At 46.3% G+C, this 17,817-nt stretch overlaps 1 protein-coding gene across 2 annotated transcripts in view; it reads left to right on the forward strand.

Moving 5' to 3' along the window:
• Positions 1–649: 649 nt before the first annotated feature.
• Positions 650–17,817, forward strand: part of SEC31A (SEC31 homolog A, COPII coat complex component) — a 57,789-nt gene continuing 40,621 nt past the window's right edge. The window contains exons 1-5 of one of the 2 annotated variants that reach the window (XM_056111267.1): positions 650–702; positions 10,014–10,093; positions 12,909–13,032; positions 14,854–15,052; positions 17,055–17,150. In XM_056111267.1, the coding sequence (XP_055967242.1) occupies positions 10,015–10,093; positions 12,909–13,032; positions 14,854–15,052; positions 17,055–17,150 (498 nt within the window). In that variant the 5' untranslated portion in view covers positions 650–702; position 10,014. The remainder of the gene's footprint in view (positions 703–10,013; positions 10,094–12,908; positions 13,033–14,853; positions 15,053–17,054; positions 17,151–17,817) is intronic. The other variant, XM_056111268.1, reaches the window with a different exon arrangement.

The raw sequence follows: 17,817 nt of genomic DNA on the forward strand, positions 1-17,817 counted from the left end.
TACGAAACGCGCGCATGCATCGAGGCCCGCGCAGCCGTCCCGCGCGCCGACTGTCGGTTGGGGACCTCTGCGCTACGTGGCGCTCCTCCGGGCCGCGGCCACGCCCCCGCTGCACCCAGCCGCTCCGTGCGTCTGACGCAGCCCAACCCCGGGTGCCCCCAAGCTGGGGTGCCGAGGGGTGGCGCGCTGCGGAGCCGGCAGGAGCGCGCCCCGCCCCTCCAGCCCGGGTCCGACGCCGCTCCCGGAAGTGCCGTGCGGGCGCGCGGGCTGCGGTGGGCGGGGCCAGCGCCGAGGTGGGCGGGGCCCGCGCCGCTCTCGTAAGTGCCTTGTGGGCGCCCGCGCCGGAGTGGGCGGAGCCAGCGCGGCTCCCGGAAGTGCCTTGTAGGCGCGCGCGCCGCAGTGGGCGGAGCCAGTGTCACTCCCGGAAAGTGCCGAGTGGGCACGCGCGCGCCGCGGTGGGCGGGGCCCGCCTCGATCCCGGAAGTGCCGTGTAGGCGCGCGCGCCGCGGTGGGCGGGGCCCGCGTCGCTCCCGGAAGCGTCACGGGCCGGACGGGCGCGGCGGGCGGGGCCGCCGCTGCCACGTTGGAGCGGAACGTGGAGGTGGCCCAGGGCCGGGAGGAGGGGCGGCGGCGATCGCGGGCAGTCGGACGGCGCTCACTCTCTCAGGCACGCAGGAACCGCTCGCCGAGGGTCCCCGCCAGGTACGTGCCGCGGCGGCCCGCGCCCCCGCCCCCTGCGCCGGGCCCGGGGGGACGTGGCCGGCCCGGGTGGCCGCCGCCCCGGGGAGCGCGGCGGCCGCGCCTGGCGACGGGCCGGGCCTGGGCCGGGCGCGGAGGGGCGCGGCCCGGGCCGGGCGAGGACGGCGGCGCGGGGGTCCCCGGGCGCCCGGGGGGTCGTCGGGGCGGGGTGTCGGCGGCTCAGAGGGCTCCGGGGGCTCTCGGGGCTGCTGTCACGTCAGCCGCTGTGCAGTGAGTGACCCGAGGCCCGCGGCGGCCGCCCGGGGGCCGGCGAAGCCCCGGGAGCCGGTTGTCGTCGGTATTGATTTGATTTCTCTGTGGCTAAGGGCTTTAGCTGCCAGTGGATGCACTGCGGGACAGGTGGGAGATAACTCAGAAATAGTGCCTGGGCTCGTAGGCATGGAAAAACTCCCCCCTGCGAGCTCCAGGGAGTCATTTTATTTTTATTATCATTACTATTATTATTATTTTTTGCAGGGTCTGAACCTGCGGGAACGGGCGGTGGTGACAAATCTGTCCTCCCAAACTTTTTTTTTTAGAAACCCCACCTAAAATGACAAAGCTCAGATTTTTGGTTGCCGGCGTTGGCCGCCGAAACTGTATCTAACAGGTCACTGGAGCCTGGCTCTGGTCTCGTTTTGGTCTGCGTTCTGGCAGCGCACTCCACAGCTGGCTCGCCCTTGGGTGGTTCTTCTGTGTCCCTCCTTTTTCCAAGCTGCCCCTTAATTGCAGCCCTGCGACAGGATTTGGAGACGCTGAAGATCTTGGGACTAGCTTGGGGTTTTGGCCGTGTGAGTCTGTGTTACCGCAGATCCAAGGTTATTTGGGCAGTGTGGTGTTTCTAGAATTATACTGCCTGACTTTGTAGGAGCGGGTTCTTTTCTGAAACTAGTAAGAATAGAATGAAATTTGTCAACGGTAAAGATCAGTGGTCTTAACGTTTTTGAGATTGGCTAGTGTTGGCTCATGTTCCTAGAAAAATGCACGTTGCACACATAGGATCTTCTATATAATTTCAGGAGGGTTACAAATCCCAAATTAAAGGGAGTTGGTCTAGATCCTTTGAACAGATGTGTCCATTTCTAAGAGATATTTGTTCAGGCAATGTGGCTTCTTTCCTAAAGAAATCTTATCCCTGTTTTGGGAGTCAGAATCTTCAGTTCTATCGTTCAGCATTTTCCTTTTTTTTATTTTAAACTTGAGGTGTGGATCAAGTCTATGTAGCATTTGTTGTGTTTTTTTTAAGGAACAGAACTGTTGGCTTGCTTCATAAATTTGACATCTAGAAAATGAGCATCAATAAAAGTTTCCATGAAGTTTCTCCTGGAGAGAAACTTGGACAAAAAGGAGGATTATTTTTGGATATTAGGAGTTACACCCTGTGATGCTCAGGGTTTCCTCCGGACTCTGCAGTCCGGGATCACTCCTGGTGGTGCTTGGGGGACCACATGGGGTGCTGCGGCTCAAACCCTTGTTGGCTGTGAGCAGAGCAAGCTTCTTGTCTTCTTGGACATTCACTGGGATGGACATTTGTTTGGTAATAGCTGACACCGCATTTCTTGAGTCTGTGCTAGTCACTCTTCTAAGTGCTGTGCATCAAATCTCTAGTCCCCATAATAACCCATGACTTAAACACATATGCTATTATTATTTTATCAAGGACATTGCCAGAGGTACACGTAGTAAAGCCATGTGCCTAAAATCAGACCTGGGCCAGCTGGGGCTGGATTGAAACCCTGTGTTGGCTCCAGAGCCCAGGCTCCTAACTGCTAGCCCTAACTGTTGTTTTGTAGATGGCAAATGTGCCCCAGACACACCCCACCCAATTTTCTATTGTATGTTAAAAAATGATCATGTCCTTCCTAAAATTGTGTTGAACAAAGCAAGCCTGCATAGTGTGAATTCTTGTTGCATATAATTCTGGGGAAAAAATTGGCTTAATTTGCCTTCTACGTGGCAGACCCTGGCATCCCATCTCGTCCCCCAAGCATTGCCAGGACTAATTCTTGAGTGTAGAGCCAGGAGTAATCCCTGACCATCGCCAGGTGTGGACCCAAAAAACAAACCCCACATAATACTGGAAAAAATTATACGAAGGCTGTAAAATAAGTCTCACTTGGGATACAGACATGCTTTATTCTAAATCTCAGTATGTTCCAGAAAACTAGTGATAATGAAATGATCATTTTTCAAGAGAAGAAATTACATATGCATCCAGATGAAACTATTTCCTCAAGATTCTGTTGTTTTTTTTTTTTCCCATTGGGGTGGGTTGCTGTTATATATGAGATGCGTATGTTCTACCACTGACGGTCATAGTATTGTCGATAGCTTTGACAGTTGACCAGTGGGTTGATATGGTGCTCTTGTCTAATTTAATTCAGGTCACAGAAGGTTAGTTCCAGACCATTGTAGTATAATGACTCGTTTTCTGTTTGTTTCTTACAGATGGTATTGAAGCCTTGGGTTCTCGACAGGTTACTTAATGAAACTACTCCTAGTAGATCACTGAGTGCTGAGATCAAGAAAGAGACTTATCAATTCTTGAAAATCCCACTTAGTCATTTTATGTTCTTGTGGATTTGTCTCTTTCTCTTTCAGTAGTTGTTACACATTAACTAGGTGTTCATTAATTTAGGTGACCTTTTTGTACCTTTGCTCTTAAAGATAATGCAATTCACTTAGAAGGTTTTTAAAAATGCAGATCAGGGGGCCAGGAGCGATAGTACAGAGGATAAGGTAGCTTGCCTTACACCTGGCCTGGGCAACCTGGATTTCATTCCTGGCATCCCATGAGGTCCCCAAGCACCACCAAGGACTAATTTCTGAGTGCAAGACCCAGGAGTAACCCTTGAGCATCACCAGGTGTGGCCCCAAAACAAAACAAAACAAAAGCTTTTTTATTTATTTAATTTTTTATTAGGGATACAGTGGGGAAAATAAGCAGTATGCACTAATGAAATGTAGTAAAGTTTCATTAAAGTGAAATGGAATACTTTGTTACAAAGTTCTTAAAGCATTTTAACAACAGTTAATGAAGAGTTACAAGACCCATCAGAGCTGTGTGGATTAGATCCTCTGGTGTTTTTTCATAAAGGAGCTAGGACTTGAATTTATTTAAGACTTGATCCTTAACTGACACTAAAATAGTTTTGGTTGAAAGAAATTTAGGGAGATATATAGGTGGCAAAAATGAGAGAGAGTTTCAAAAGAGAACACTGGCTTGAGAAAGGCAGCCTTTTTTCTTCTTCTTTTTTTTTTTTTTAGTTTTTGCACCACAGTTGGTGGTGCTCAGGGCTTACTCCCAGCTCTGTGCTTAGGGACCACTCCTGGTAGGGCTCAGGGGCCCATGTGACATGCCCAGGATCAAACCCAGGTGGTCCACATGCAAGGCAAACGCCCTACCAGCGCACTGTGGCTCTGGTCCCCTTCAGAGCATTTCTTACTGAAGTAACTCAATGAGGAACTTTTTGAAGTAACTTGTAGTTTGGACTCTGGAGCTAAGCTTCTGAGTTCAGCTCTCTGTCCTTTTGCTAGCATGTAGAAATTAGACTTTCTGTGTCCAGTTTTATCACCAGAACATTTTCTTGAAGTATAAACAATTGGTATATGTTAAGACTCAGGGCATCATTAGTCTAAGGTCCTTTTACTTAATGTCAGGACTCGAACACAGGGTCTCATATGCAACCCCCGAGCTCTACTGCTGAGCCCAACCCCAGCCTAAGGTCCTCTGAGAGAGATGTGTAGGGATGCATCACCCTCTGAAGATGGGTTAGAAAACGGGCCGAGGTGCTGTTGGACAGTTGTAACTGTTGGCCTGACTTTATGAAAAATTTGAGTAAGAGAAAAAAGAAAATGGACAGTAATAGTCGTCTGGGGTAAGGTGCTTTTCTTGCATGCTGCTGACCCCGGTTTCATCCCTCACACCACTCGGGGTCTCCTGAAAACCAGCCGGGGTTAGAAATAGACCCCGAGGACTGCTGGGTATGGCCCCGCCCCAAATGAAAAGGAGTAAGATATACATATTTAAGTATGTGACAAAGTAGGAATTGATTGTAAAAATTAAAAAGTTAAGAACTGGGAAATAGGAAGAAAACTGGAGGTAGGAAAAACTTGTGGATTTCCTCACTTCGCTAATGGCTATCAGAAGACATCATTTCAGGCGGACAAATCTATTATTAGAGGCATAGACATATTTAATGGTACAAAGGTAAACACCAAGGAAGATAATACTGTTGACTATGACTGTAGAACAAGAGGGGAAATCTTGTAAAAGATTATGCAAGCTAATTTCATTTGTACTTACAGTAGTTGTTGTGTAAAGAAATAAAGATTAAGGTTATTAAATGAAATTATGAACTTAGAACCACAATATCCTATCAGTGAATTTTAAATAGTGTTAGATAATCTATTAAATATTTTCAAGTTGGATCACTAAGCATAACCTGATTTTTTTCCTCCCTGTGCTTAAGATAGTGCAAAGAAAAAGACTTAGGCTATGGGTCTTAAAACAGGAATAAATAGAATTCAGGTCTAAAAACATTCTTTAAGAAGCAAATTTCAGGAAACTAAAATGTGTTTCTGGCAGTGCCTTTAACATTGTAAATGACTGTCCAATAGCTATCAAATAATAAAGTAGCATTCTTTTAAAGCCAGTTTTAGGGAGATAGTAGGAGAAATAGATGCAAATGTTTTATTAGCCATAAGCTTTTAATTCAATCATACTTGGTTCAGGAGAGAGAGAGAGAGAGAGAGAGAGAGAGAGAGAGAGAGTGAGTTGTGGGGCGGGGCATTGTTGAATACCTAAACAGTGAGGTGGAATTGGTTAATACTTCTTGAACTCAGAAGACCTCCCTTCTTAAGCCTCTTGAACTTTCACAAAGGTTTGGTTAGAGGATCCAAAGAAAACATACTGAGGGCTGGAGCGATAGCACAGTGGGTAGAGCATTTGCCTTGCACGCGGCCAACCCGGGTTCAATTCCCAGCATCCCATATGGTCCCCTGAGCACCGTCAGGAGTAATTCCTGAGTGTAGAGCCAGGAGGAACCCCTATGCATTGCTGGGTGTGACCTCCCCCCCCCAAAAAAAAAAACATACTTAATTGAATTACAAAAATGGGGGGAGGGCTTACAGAAAAAAAAACAACAATGCAATAAAAGTTGACTCTTCCACCAGAATATTGAATTCAGCTCCTGGATAGAGAATATAAGTGGAAATTGTAGAATACACATAACTGTAGCAGCAAAGACACTAGGAATAAGTGGGATCTGGCAAAAACAGTTTACAGAGAATATTCAAAGCCTTAAACACTTAGAATATGTTTTTAATTTATTTCCTTTTCTTTAGCCTTTAAAAATACTTTATAGAGAAAGAAGAAAAACCAGTGACTTAAGCATTTAACTCAAAATTTAAAACAAATATAGGACTAAGAAGTACAACTGAGAAATAGAACTAAGTACTGAAATATAAGGTCAAGGAGATAATAAAAATAAATCATCCAAAAAAAAAAAAACCTGAGGGGCTGGAGTGATAGCATAGCAGGTAGGGCATTCGCCTTGAATGCAGCCGACCCGGGTTCGATTCCCAGCATCCCATCTGGTCCCCCTAGCACTGCCAGGAGTAACCCCTGAGCATTGCTGGGTGTGACCCAAAACAAGCAAGCAAACAAAAAACTGAGGGGCCAGGATGAGGCTCAGTGGTAAGGTTCATGCATGCGGATGCAGTGCAGCTTTGGTTTGATTCCTAGCCCTGTGGAAAAGGGAAAATGGGAAGGAAGGAAGGACCAGAGAGATAGTACAGCAGATGAAGGAGTTTGTCTTGCACGTGGCTGACCCGTGTTTGATCCCCAGCACCACAATAAGTTCCTCTGAACCCCTCCAGGAGTGACCCCCGAGCATAGAGCCAGGAGTAAGCCCTGAGCATCGCTGGGTTTGCGATCTACTCTACCCTACCCAAAAAGAATTTTCCTAGATAAACATTACTTACCAAAAGTGACCTCGAATAAGGGAAGTTCAACCTCAATTTCTACCTGGGAAATAAAGAAAATCACCAGCATAGCAACGTTAGCCAAAAAGTGGTAGATTAGATGTTTGATGGGAGAATTCCCCCAAATCCACAAAGAACTGGAAGCCTTAAACCTAGACCGGGAGCCCCAAAAAGTCCTGGCACATCCAAAATAAAGGAAACTCGTGTTTTTGTGAAGGAAGCGCGCCATAGCTATCAGGACTAAACACAAGTGCACAAAAACATATTTCCTGTGTGATCTCAGCCTCACTTAAGATTTTATTTGCTTTTTGTTTGGGGCCACACCCCACAGTCCCCAGGGCTTACTCCTGACACTGTGCTCAGGGATCACTCCTGGTACCTGTTGGGGGCTGTGCAGAGTCAGGGATCAGACCCCGCTCAGCTCTGTGTGTGCAGGGCCGTGCTCTCTTGTGATTTTTACAAGCAAAATGTTAAACAATTTAGCAGCGCATTAGTAGGATAATACTATCAAGGCTTCTTCACATGTGATAAGATGATTGGGTTAGCAGATTAGCAGATCTACGAGTGTTGTCTGTTGTTTTGGTTCTTGAGGGCTGGGGTTTGGGACCACAGCTGGCCGTGCTCAGGAATTCTCCTGCAGGCTGTGGCAGTCTTGCTGTTTGAACTGGGCACGAGTATCTCACCCGCTCTGTTAGCTCTTTGACCCCATGGGGGTTTTTTTGTTTTTTTTTTTTTTTTGGACAGACCTAAGGAGAAAAATTACACAATTGAGGTCATTTCCAATTACCTAATGAAGAAAAACATTTGAAATTTTTTCAACTCAAAATCTTAATAAATGACATCCAGTAAAACAGAAAACCAATGCCTATTTTCTTTCCTTGTCTGGGAAATGGGGAGGTAGGCCACACCTGGTGGCGCTCAGGGCTTCCTCCTGGCTCTGAGCTCGTGGTCCTTCCTGCTGGGGCTTGGGGGACCTTATGGGGTGCTGGGGATCAAACCTGGGTAGACCCTGGTCAGCCGTATAAAAGGTAAGCTCCTTGTTGAATTATTAATCCAACCCCAATGGCTACTTTCTTACATTACATGTTTATATCATACTTACGTATGTGTGTACATGTATATAAATCCAAAGCAACTTGCTAGCTGTTTCACCAAAGACACAAATTAGTAATTTTCTCGTTTCAGATTCTTTCCCTTGTCTAGGCGAGTATATGTAGGACCATATAAACAGTAGTGATAAGAATATATAAAACGGGCTGGAGCGATAGCACAGCTGGTAGGGCATTTGCCTTGCACGTGGCTAACCCGTGTTCGATTCCCAGCATCCTGTATGGTCCCTCGAGCACTGCCAGGAGTAATTCCTGAGTGCACGAGCCAGGAGTAACCCCTGTGCATCACTGGGTGTGACCCAAAAAGCAAAAAAAAAAAAAAGAGGAATATTTAAACAGTGGAGTATGTACCAATGTACCATGGGAATAAATTGATGCAGAAAGGAGATTCTAGTTCTTACATATCACCCCAGTTATATAATTCCGTGTACTTATGGAAATATTAACTTATTAGTGATTCCTAAGAAAACCTGCGTCGTCTGTGGTAGTGATTAAGTGGCATCTGGAAAATGCATTTCTCTGGAAGTTAACTGGCAAGAGCAGTGCTTTCCAGGCAGGAGGGGGGCTGAGGAAGCAGAGATAGTTCAGACAAGAGTGAGCCCCAGTGGGAAGCTTGGGCGGATTGGTGATTGATAAGGACGTGTCCGAGTGGGTTCATCGGCTGTAAGTGAGTGTGCCACTTTAGGGTGTGATGAGGGGTAAGACTCAGGTTGGGGACCAGCGTTGGACGAGGAATCATGGGGACTCTGCTCTTGACCTACTCCGGAGACCTGTTCTCCTAATTAAAATGATTTATAAGTAAAAATCCTGTGAAATGTAAAAAAATCAATCATAACTACAACAAAAATGTGAAACCTGATCATCATAAGTAAACAATGGACAAGTAGAGGTGAGTAAGAGAAGACGTGATAGGGCTGTCAGTCAGGATGATCCATGCTCATATAAAAGTGTTTCTGGGGGTTTTATGATCTGATGAACGCAGATTTTACCCGTGCAGAGCTGACGTTTGTGGTGGGCAGCAGGCTTCCATCAGGACGGTTGGGGTTAGGGGTGCGGCTCTGGGGCCACTTCTCTTGACTGTTCCAGCATGCCGAGGGTTCAGTGTGAGGGAACCCAGGACGAGCTGCCTCTCCAGTCCGGCCGTGCCTGACGCCCGCAGTGCCACTCTGGCATCCTGTGCCCGGGAAGCGTCCAGGCTTCTCCTCACAGTGCCATGTGGTCCTGGGCCTTGAATCTGGGTCGGGGCAGTCACTAGGAACATGCCCCCCACCCCTGTGCTACCTCCCTGACCCCAGAGCCAGCACCTAGAACTTCTCATCCAGTGTAAAATTTAAATTATTATTGGAGCGATAGCACAGCGGGTAGGGCGTTCGCCTTACAAGCGGCCAACATGGCCGACCCGAGTTCGATTCCTCCGCCCCTCTCGGAGAGCCTGGCAAGCTACCGAGAGTATTCGATATGCCAGACACAGTAACAACAAAGTCTCCAATGGAGACGTTACTGGGCCCGCTCGAGCAAATCGACGATCAACGGGAGGGCCTTTACCTTACCTTTACCTTATTATTATTTATTATTATTATTTTGCTTTTGGGGGCACACCTGGCGATGCACGGGGTTACCCCTGGCTCTGCACTCAGGAATTACTCCTGGCAGTGCTCAGGCGATCATATGCAATGCCGGGGATCAAACCTGGGTTGGCCGCACGCAAGGCAAGTGCCCTACCTGCTGTACTATCGCGCTGGCCCTTGTGGCCCATATTTTTAAAGACTGCTCTTAGCACAGGGTGGTCCTGCTCCTGGAAGTTGACCTTCTCTTATCTCTGCACTGCTACCCATCCTTATCTAAGAGGTGTATTGTGTAGCAAGGTGGATTCTGCTGGTACTATCCAAGTATTATCTTTGCAGACCTTTCCTAGACTAATTCTTCAGATGAATTACTATAATCTCTAAGCCCCCCCCCACAAAAAAGTCCTATATTCTTATAGGTCTCAAAATAATGTAACCAGTTTTTTCTTTCTTTTCTCATATTGAACATTCCCAACAAGTAATGCCTAACAATTAAATTTCATGGCATCTGGATATTTCTAATGATATAAGTAGGTTTTTTGTAAGTTTCCGTGTTAAAAATTGGCCCTCTGTTACATACTTGATAGCCCAATTTATGTAGTGTTTCCTTTCACAGGATGAAGCTGAAGGAAGTAGATCGCACAGCCATGCAGGCGTGGAGCCCTGCGCAGAATCACCCCATTTACCTGGCTACAGGTAAGCTCCAGCGAGAGATGAGGATACCCTGCCCGACCCGTTTCATATTCAGTATAAGCTTCATCGCTCCAGAGAGCACTTTCTTCCCTGGTACCCGGGTGCCGTTGCTCTGTGTGACCCTCGTACGGTGTGCACCTGGGCATTCTGTGCTGTGTGGTGATGTAGTAGCACCCATCGTCTCTTTCTTACTGCACCGGAATCGGGCTTTGCCTTTATCCCACAGCATTATCCCGAAAAGCGAGCACAGTGTATAACTTGTGAAAAAGTAAGCGTCCATGTGAGGGTTGAGGAGATGGCTCAGAGGGTTGGAACATACACTTCGCATGTGGGAGCCTCTGGGTAAATCCCTGACATTAATCACACGATCCCCTGAGCACCCCCAGGAATGGTAAATGAATAAATTGAACATTTTGATTAATAATGAAGAACAATTTTATATCAGTAGTTGGATTTGCATCATCGGTGACTATAAGGCAATAGAGTAAAATTGAGTTTTGTTTTTTTTTTTCTTCCAGAAGGTTTTTATGGGGTTCAGCTCATGTGGCTGAGTACATACCTAGCAGATCCCTGAGTCTGATTCTGGGCATCACTCCACTGGGGGTATCCAGGTGATGCCCAGGCAGCCCCACGAATGACTGCCAGGCTGGGGGCCCCAGGCCCCTAACACTGCTGCGGGTGACACCCAGAAAAGAGAAAAAATTCTTGTCTCTGCATATGGATATATATTTTTATATATGTGTGTGTGTGTATGGCTGGAGCAGTTGTACAGTGGGTAAGGTGCTTGCCTTGCATGAAACCGGCCTGGGTTTGATCCCTGGCAACCACATACGGTACCCCGAGCATTGCCAGGAGTGATCCCTGAGCACAGCCAAGTGTGATTGGCCCCAAACGAACCAAGAGCTGACGCAGAGCTCCCCACACACTTGTCCCCGCCTCCCAGAAGCTGCCCTGGGCCCTGTGGGAATGATGGGAGGAGCCTCAACTGTGCTCACAGGTGCTGAGCTGGGAGGCCCGGTCGGAGTCTGACTGTGATGCCGGCAAGCCTGCTGCTCTGTGACAGAGCTGAGCGAAGAGAACAGGCACGGAGGAACGGGCTTTGGAATGAAAATAAAGACCACCTCCATTTTGTGAAATGGCATCACTAGCTGTTTTAGGATGCAGGGAGGTTCTCTTAAGGTTTCAAAAATGGTACTTCCAAGGGCTGGGCTGTCGTTCCATGGGAGAGCACTTGCCCTGTGTGTGTGGGGGTGGGGTTGCAGTGCCGCCAGCCAGTCCCTGCTCCCGCGGGGCGAGTGCATCAGCAGCCTGATGATTGCTTCAGGCTTCCTGAGACCCCAAAATGGCCACTGTGCCTCTGGCCAGACCCCAACAACTCTTGACCAAATTTCCCCTGAAATTAAACCACCAAAAGTTAGGTACGTGGGCGCCACACCCACAAACCACCTCAGCGATAAGAGATCATTTATCAGCCTTGCTTTAGGGATGTGTAAATAAATCTCTGAAGAGATCAAAACCTGCGATTAATCTCAGACCTGCACAAGGTTGAACAGAGGAGGGTAAATCAGAGGGGGGGTGGGGCAGCCTGGTGCCCACCCAAGCAGTGTTCCAGGCAGCCACTTGCTCCCACGATCCAAAAGCGCCACCATGTCCCCAGCCGGATTCTTCTGTCTCTGGACAGACCTCACAGAGGTACAGTCTGCTGAAAATTTGGATGTGTGGGTTCTGTGACTGAAATCTCCAGGCCTTTTCCGGATTGGGATGGTCTGCCTCCCCCCACCTCCCTGTGCTGCTTCGGAAGCCTCTGCAGTGGCGTCCACACCCCAAAGCTGTCACCCAGTTATAAAAGCTACTCTAGCCTTACCGTTCCAATAAAAATACGGAACACCCCGAATAAACATGGACTTCTTCGTACCTGTATTGCAAACCATAATGAGAGAGAAAGAAGAAAAGTGCCCGCCACTGAGGCAGACTGGGGGTGGGGTGGGGGCAGGTATTGGGGCATGGTGGGAGGGAAACGGGGCACATTGGTGATGGGAAATGTGCCCTGGTGAAGGGATGGGGGTTGGATCATTGTATGACTGAAACCCAATCATGAACAGCTTTGTAATGGTCTATCATGGATATTCATTAAATAAAAGGTTTTTTTGTTTGTTTGTTTGGAGGTCCTGCCTGGCAGTACCCACTGGCCATTCCTGGCTCTGTACCCGGCGTGCTCCCTAGCGGGGCTCAGGTGTTGTATGTGGTACAGGGGACTCGAACCGGGGTCACAGGGAAGGCAGGTGCTCCCTCTCCAGCCTCTTCAAAGTTTGAACTTGGAGCCTGGGAGCCATAATACAGCAGATGAGGCACTTACCTTGCAAGCTGCCAACTGCCTTCGATCCCAGTGGTCCCCTGAGACCCTCCAGGAGTGACCCCTGAGTGCAGGGCCAGGAGTAAGCCCTGAGCACCACCCACTATGGCCTCAAAACAGAACACTAGAACTGAACTTGTAGTTCCTTTGGGGCAGCCATCATGCTGTTACTTCTCGAGGAGTTTCTAGGGCCGTCTCACTCTCCGTTTCCTTTAAAAATGACCTTCGCTCCTGTTCTGACTAATAGTGTCTTTAAATCTGGTCTCAGAGTCTCATCCCTGTAGTAATTTAAGCCTGTGCCGAATGTGCTGAGATTTCAGCCACTGTTGTAGCATTTAACTCATGAGATAACTGAGAACATGCATGTAATTCCTTTCTTTAAATGCTTTTTTTCCCTGAGTCTTATTTTTCACATGTATAGTTACTCTATAAATACATGTTTTGTTTTGTTTTGTTTTTCAATAGGAACATCTGCTCAGCAACTGGATGCAACATTCAGTACCAATGCTTCCCTTGAGATATTTGAATTAGACCTGTCTGATCCATCCTTGGATATGAAATCTTGTGCCACTTTCTCCTCTTCTCACAGGTATGAGATTTTTGAACCTTTTTTTTTATCTATGTTTGTGATTGACGCTTAGTGTGTATGTGAATCAGTCAGTGACATGAAATATGGGTGAATTTCTTGAGAAGTAGAGTTCTGTTTACTTTCACTTTTTGTATTTGGACCATACCCCAGTGCTGAGTGGCTGCTGCTGAGGAATCCTCGTGGGCCTCCACTTTTGAGCCATCTGCCCGGCCCCTTTACTCAATTAAATAGCTCTTGGTAGGTTGGGAAGAAGTTGCTATAGTATCTGATACTCATGTGCACAGGGCATAGGGCAGGGTGATTCCTGCTACTGTGCTCCAGGTACTGTGATCCTTGCGATTCAGCCCTTTGAACCATCTCTCTGGACTCAGGAGTTGCTTTGTTCCATCTTTATCGCGCCTGTTTGCTAGAAGGAGGTAGTTCTGACTAGAAAAGGGAGACGCACTGTAGCACTGTCCTCCCGTTGTTCACCGATTTGCTCGAGCGGGCCCAGTAATGTCTCTATTGTGAGACTTGTTACTGTGTTTGGTATATCCAATACGCCAAGGGTGGCTTGCCGGGCTCTCCGAGAGGGGCGGAGGAATTGAACCCGGCTCGGCCGGGCCGGAGGCTTGCAAGGCAAATGCCCTATTGGATGAATATTTAAGTATTGATAGTGGTATCTTAATTCACCATTGAATTTATCTACTGAATGGTGTCACTCCGCTTGGTAGGTTAGTTTAATTTTGCTTCTTTGCACTTGCCTGAGTATATTTCACAGCGGTATTTGACATGTTTCTCACACAGTAGGTACTCGATTCACTTTTTCAACTGTTTACATTATATTGCAGTGTAGAGAGAGTTACTTGCATGTAGCTTATTGCCTCAGTCGTGCAGATTTTGTTGAAGAGCTTGTTCCTTAGCTAACAATAGTCTCATGTCGCCCTGTTCTTCGCAGCTCCCCGCCTGATACAGGAACCCTCAGACCTTTGTCTAGCAGTGGTTCTGCCATCACGTTTGTCTTGTTGTGTACCTCCATGCATCCCATAGCTCATCTCCATAATCTTTTCTTCTCCAGCAGCAGAAGGGCTTGTCAGAGAATTCACCTCATTTTGATGTCACTTTTCCAGGCAGGGTATAAATACAATTTTTAGAAGATTTCAAATTTCTTTAAGTTTTCAAACTTCATTACCTTTACTTTTTAACAGGACACTATTTTTTTTTTAAGTATAACAGATTGTATTTGAAAGTTTTGAGGACGTGGATTGGGGAGGTAAAGAGAGAAAGAGAGAGAATAATGCACTTGAGAGAACACGGGCTTCTCTAGAGTGGAGAGGGGGCCCCAGCCCACACCCCAGCTTTGGATAGGAGGGTCCACATCTCAGGAGGGGGGATGTGGGTGTATCATGTGCTCCCAGACCACTTGTTAGTGGATACTTCTGTAATGAAAGAGAATCAGGGAAGTGGTTTATTAGCTCTGTTTTACAGATGAACCACAAGCAGTTTGGGAAGTTTAAATAATCTGTTCAGGTTCTTACCGTTTTAAACTGGTAAAATCAACCTTATTTTTTTGACACAAATCAAGAAATACTGTGTCATAACTATATTACTTATGTAGAGTATTTTTATTCTTGAAGATGAAAAAAACCCACTCTTCACCTAGAAGTATAAATAAAAAACAAAATGCCGTTTTCACCAAGACTGAGAAGCTACCGGGAATTGACGAGAAGCACTATTTCTGGAATATTCATGAAGACAGAATATTGATGTGTTCTTTTGGTTTTTCTTTGATGTTTATTTGATTTCAAAACTGTGTTATTTTACTCATTTTTCTCTTTAAAGATACCACAAGTTGATCTGGGGGCCTCATAAGATGGATTCCAAAGGAAACGTCTCTGGAGTATTAATTGCAGGTGGTGAAAATGGAAATATTATTCTTTATGATCCATCCAAAATTATAGCTGGAGAGAAGGAAGTTGTGATTGCCCAGAATGACAAACACACTGGCCCAGTGAGAGCCTTGGATGTGAATATTTTTCAGGTTAGACTTTGCCATTTAACCATGATTCTGCTACTTGTTTGAAATGAGTGTATGAATCTGCGGTGACCCAGTCTGGGATTTGAAAGCATGACACCTGGGCCTTTGTAGGATGATGAGTGAGAAATGGGGACTTCCCAGGTGGATGCAGAGCGGGGGGATGAGGCGGAGTGGGTGCAAGCAGTTCCAGAAGCCTGCTATTTATTGAGAAGGTTTACGTATGTCAGAGATGGGAGAAGTAGCACACACCGATTTGTGTATGCCCTATGCTCAGGTATAGCAAAATGTAGTGAATAAATTATGAGTCTTAATTGTTGCCACCATAAACTTTACTGCGTACCAAGTTACAAATGGAGAGACTGATATATATAAATTTGTATTGAGTTAGCAAGGCACTGTAGTATAACAACAAAAACTATTAAGTTCTGGAGTGCTAGTATAGCAGGGTACCCAGCCGACCCAGGTTCAATTCCCGGTACCACATGTGGTCCTACAAGCCCTACCTTGAGTGATCCCTGAGCATAGAGCCAGGCAGGAGTAAGCCCTGATACTGCTGGGTGTGACCCAGGAAACCAAATAAACAAAAAAAAAATTTAGAAAATTAGAGTGTTTTTTCCCCTTGTAGACAGATAGATAATTAGAAACTAAAAATACAGAAACCCAAACTTCTTTCTATAGGTTTTTCATTTGTTTTTGGGCCACATCTACGGTGCTCAGAGCTTACTTTTGGCTCCGTATTAAAGGATCACTTCTGGCACTACTTGAGGGACTGTATGTGGTACCAGGGATCAAACCTGGGTCAGCCTCATGCCAGGCAAGCATCCTGCCTGCTGTATCTCTCGCCCAGGGAGTTGTTTTGTCAATGGGCTCAAATAGCTGTTGACTTTGAATTAAAGTGTCTTAGATGGCAGAGCCGTAGAATTCCTCCATTTTCTTCGTTTGTATAAGTTGATGAGAAAAAAATTTATGTCAGATAAGGGTCAATACATGAAAGGTAATACTTTTCCTATGCTTTGTATCACAGGTATTATCTCTTTGACCCTAAAGTATGTACAGAGAAAATAGGAATATCCTGAGCAGAGGCAAAAGTGAACATAAACACATGAGAATTTAAGACAGATTCTGCTAACCGTGTCTTGATCCAGCTCCAGAAATTGACTTAGATATTCTCAGAGATAAGCCATTATTTTAGGATCTGTTTGAACACAATTGGTGGTGACCTACTTTCTTCCACAACGAAATCGCCAGAGATGCAAAATCACAAATAATAATGCCCTTAGAGGCTGGAGTGATAGCACAGCATATAGGGTGTTTTCCTTGAACGAGGCCAACCTGATTGATTCCCAGCATCCCCTATGGTCCACCCGAGCACCACCAGGATAATTCCTAATTCCTGAGTGCAGTGCCAGGAGTAACCCCTGTGCAACGTCAGGTGTGAACCAAAAAGCAAAAAACAAACAAAAAAAGCCCTTAATATAATGGGGTTAAGGATTTACTTATGTGATTATTTTTTAAAGGTAAAGGTAAAGGCCCTCCCGTTGATCGTCGATTTGCTTGAGCGGGCCCAGTAACGTCTCCATTGGAGACTTGGTTGTTACTGTGTCTGGCATATCCAATACTCTCGGTAGCTTGCTGGGCTCTCCGAGAGGGGCGGAGGAATCGAACTCGGGTCGGCCATGTTGGCCGCTTGTAAGGCGAATGCCTTACCCGCTGTGCTATCGCTCCGGCATTTTGGAAGAGAGATGTGGTTTATTGGTAGAGCATGTGCCTCGCGTAAGTGGCACCCTGGGTTTGATCCCTAGTACCAGAAACAAACAACCGAAAACCTCTTTACAGTTCCAGATTGTTGTGCATAATATTTAGAAATTCATAGATTTTACTTTTTTAATTTAATGAAGATTTCATATATCCTAAAACTGGTAGGCCTTCCCAACACTGTACTGAATCACTCTAGATGCACTTAATTATTTCTAAGTCATTCATTGATAATTATTTCTTTTTGTAGACTAATCTGGTAGCCTCTGGTGCTAATGAATCTGAAATTTATATTTGGGATCTAAACAATTTCGCGACTCCAATGACACCAGGAGCCAAAACACAGGTAGTGTACCAATTTTGATGTGGTCAGTTCCTTGACGTTAATTTATTTCTGTGTTTACACAAAATTGATTTCTTTAACATCAGTGCCATCAATGTTTGAGTGCCAGCAGAGTTCCTGTCCGTGAGTAAAGAATCCGTGTGTTTGCTGAGTTGAGTTCCTCGGCAGCAGACGCGTGTTCCAACGTGTCTGTTGTCTGCCAGTGGAGAGCTGGGGAGGCCCTTGTAGTTTCGTTAGGTGGAGTATTTGATACAGTGCACTATTCGCCATAAGATTTTAACAGTCTTGATTCTAGACTAAAAATGATAGGCTAGAAAAGAACCATTACAAACAAAAACAACAACAAAAAACAACCCAAGACTTAGCCCCCTTTCCTGTACTTCTAAGTTGAGAAAAGACTTTTCTCAGCCCTCCCCTTCCCTGGAGTTTCTTTGTGTTGTACTCACCACTCTGCCCCAGTAGGTTGCTGGAACCACCCTGACATTTTGACTGTCTGACTGAGAAGGAACTGGTACCACCAGCATGATGTTCTTTGGTGTTACCATAAAGATGTTTTTCTGGTGGTTGCCAAGTGGATTTGCCCTCCAGCTCCCTGTTCAGACAGAAATTGCTCAGTGAATCTTGGAAGTCTGCTCTGAAGCCAACAAACTCGCGCCCGAGTTGCCTGTGA

This window comes from Sorex fumeus, unplaced genomic scaffold (genome assembly GCF_029834395.1).
Source record: "Sorex fumeus unplaced genomic scaffold, SorFum_2.1 ptg000013l, whole genome shotgun sequence".
NCBI lineage: Eukaryota > Metazoa > Chordata > Mammalia > Eulipotyphla > Soricidae > Sorex > Sorex fumeus.